Source organism: Octodon degus, unplaced genomic scaffold (assembly GCF_000260255.1).
Source record: "Octodon degus isolate 3935 unplaced genomic scaffold, OctDeg1.0 scaffold00093, whole genome shotgun sequence".
NCBI lineage: Eukaryota > Metazoa > Chordata > Mammalia > Rodentia > Octodontidae > Octodon > Octodon degus.
In genome coordinates, this window is record NW_004524669.1 from 2,284,798 (window position 1) to 2,287,598 (window position 2,801).

The following is a 2,801-nucleotide window of genomic DNA, read 5'->3' on the forward strand; positions in this document are numbered from 1 at the left end:
TGCCCAGGATTGATCCCAGGCTTCCAGCTTGCTATGCAAGCATTCTACTGCTGGGCCAAATCCCCAGTCCTGAGGTCAAACTTAGTAAAGTGAATCAAGACACACCTGTAAATACCACACTGTTTCTCTGGTGTGAGAAACTCAATAAGTAAGGACCAAAATGTATAATAGATATTGTGACATAGAAAATGTCCACATAAGAAGGGGAACTATGGAGCGGGGAAGAGGAAAGGAAGGGAAAGGAAAAAAAAATACTAATGAGAAAAGAAGAAAAAAAATGGAAACAAATGTTTTGTAAATAAGGAGGGGAAGTGCTGGAGGGAGGGCTGGAGGAATAGGAGAAGAAATCAGTCTATACTATGCACAGGTACAAATTCCCTATGATGAATGTGATCATTATGTACACCCAAAATGTACCAATAAACTTTTTGTTTGTTTTTTGAGACAGGGTCTCACTGCATAGTTCAGGCTGGCCTTGAACTCACAGCAATCCTTCTGCTTCAGCCTCTTAGGCAATAAATTTAATGAAAACAAACAAACAAAAAAAAAAAAGCAGAACTGAATATAAACAAAATAGAGACCAAAATGAAAACTAACAAGGAAAAAGCAGGGCAACAGAGTTCTTAATGTTCTACTGGCAAGAACAAAATAGAAAAGTTGAACTGGGAAAAAGGTATTAGTTACATACCTACTACAGCTACACAGCGCTGGCTAGCACTTACCACAGTGGGTAGATTCCTAGACGAGTGACCATAAAAACAGCGCTGAAGATCACAAAAAGGGTATCACAGAGCCGCTGATACTTGGCATAATTGGCCAGCTTGGCAGCCTGGACAAAAGGAGAATTGAGTTGGAAAAATATTCTTCTGTAGAAAGAAAAGAGAATAAAAGAAGAGAAAAAAGGAGGTGAGGGTGAGGTGTGGAGGACCACCAGGACGGCTCTCCTTGAAAGAACATCTGTCTCCATTTTGGCTAAACCTGAACCTGTTTTCCATGTATTTATATGTACAGAGCTGGCTAAGATACTTCTTTATTCCCTCAACTGGCCTTAAGCAATGCAAATGGGTCTAGTGAGGTGCTGATGTGGCACTGCGACAGCCCACTGAGGCCCTGCCTATAGCTCCAACTAGTGTGGGTGAGCTGGGCCCAGTGACTCCATGCTATCAGCTGAGACTGAGCTTGAGAAAGAGGCCAAGACATCTCAGGGCATGATGACTGCACATCAGAGCTAAAGCAAGGAGCCCTAAACTATCTCTGTCTCTGTCACTCTCTCCATATTGCAGAGGTACTATCGGGCCTCCTACCTAGCCCAGCTCGCAGCACTCAGAGACTTCCCATCTTTTTCTCAGTGGCTCATCCCTGACCCATTCCCTACTTCACAAATTAATAAAACACAGGTTTGGGCCTGGGTTAGGCCTTTGCTCCTTTTAGCTAGACTTAGGAACTCCTTAGTGTCTTTAATATAAACACACCTTAGTGTCTACCCTTGCCACGAATTGCACTGGAAGTGGTAGACTGGAACTAATTTATTGGAATTCCAATTACTTTCCCCGGGATTACAAATATAAACTACACCTGACTGTGATGAGGTGCAGGAAGGGCTTGGGGGAGGGGGAGCACAGAAAATAATAATAAGGAAAGAAGGACTGGGTTCTTACTTCCAGAAAGAAGTCTGAGGCATCATGCAGACACAAGACCAGAGTTCCGACCCGAACCATGTTGTTGATATAAGAGAAGGTGATGAGCCCAATGGTAGCCAAGTGATGCACAAACATGATCAGGAAATCCTAAGGAAGCAAAAAAACATGAATGCAGGTATCAAGAAAGCTACAGAAATGCTGGCCAACCCAGTGCCTTGTCTTATTCTCTGGGGATCTTACCCCACCTCTTATAGGTTCCATACTGCTTACACCCTCCCTTAGGGAGTTGCCCAGCATTTTTACCCAGCATTCCTGTATCAGAGACTGACCAGTCTATGTTATCACAGCCCAGAACAGAGAACGGCATGGGTACTGAGCTGACTTTTGAAAGTAATCTCCTTGGTGACAATGGGACACACAAGCCTTCAATAGTCCTAAGACTCTTCTGCTTTAATTAAAGACATTTCAACTAAAGGGCACCAACACAAATGAAGTTTGTGAAGGGGTAAAGGTAAACTTCCAAAAGTTCAGAGAAATGCTTACTAGCTAAGCAATTCATCTTACTGCAAAGTAGTTCTTACTTTCAAATTTAAAGCTCTATTTCCTCTTGGGTTCAAATGCGTAAGACCTGAAGAAAACTGTCAAGTACTTGAGTCATCAGATGTAGCTAATAAGACACATTTCAGCATGGTGAAGAGACAGAAGGTGGGAGAAGGCAAGTGAACAGGAGTCAGAGAAACAAGGAACAAATGTCCATGCTCTCTCTACAGATACAATGGTATTTATGATGTTGTGGTTCTTGCTTTTTTAAATTCTGGTACTGAAGATTAACCCCAGGGTCTTAGTGTGTTATTCTCAGAGACATATTCTGGTTTTCTTTGGTACTTTAGGGAAGGGTCTACAGGGTATTCAGGGTCTCACTACTAGATTGGACTCATAGTGATCTGGCTGTTTACAGCCTCTCAAGAGCTAGGATTATACACGCGTGCCACCACGCCCAGTCTTATTCTGACACAAAGTTGTCCAGACTGGCTTGAATTTGTGTTACTCTTGTCTGAGCTTCCCAAGGTGCTAGGATTACAGGCATGCACCACACTCCTGGCTGACTTTCTAGTTCTTTAGTGGCTTATTATTTATTTTATTTATTTATTTTTTTTTTTT

At 42.4% G+C, this 2,801-nt stretch overlaps 1 protein-coding gene across 1 annotated transcript in view; it reads right to left on the reverse strand.

Moving 5' to 3' along the window:
* Cers5 (ceramide synthase 5) overlaps positions 1 to 2,801 on the reverse strand; it is a 16,161-nt gene that overhangs the window by 4,823 nt on the left and 8,537 nt on the right. The window contains 2 exon segments of the mRNA XM_004648930.2: positions 723 to 829; positions 1,659 to 1,787. Coding sequence (XP_004648987.1) covers positions 723 to 829; positions 1,659 to 1,787 — 236 coding nt within the window.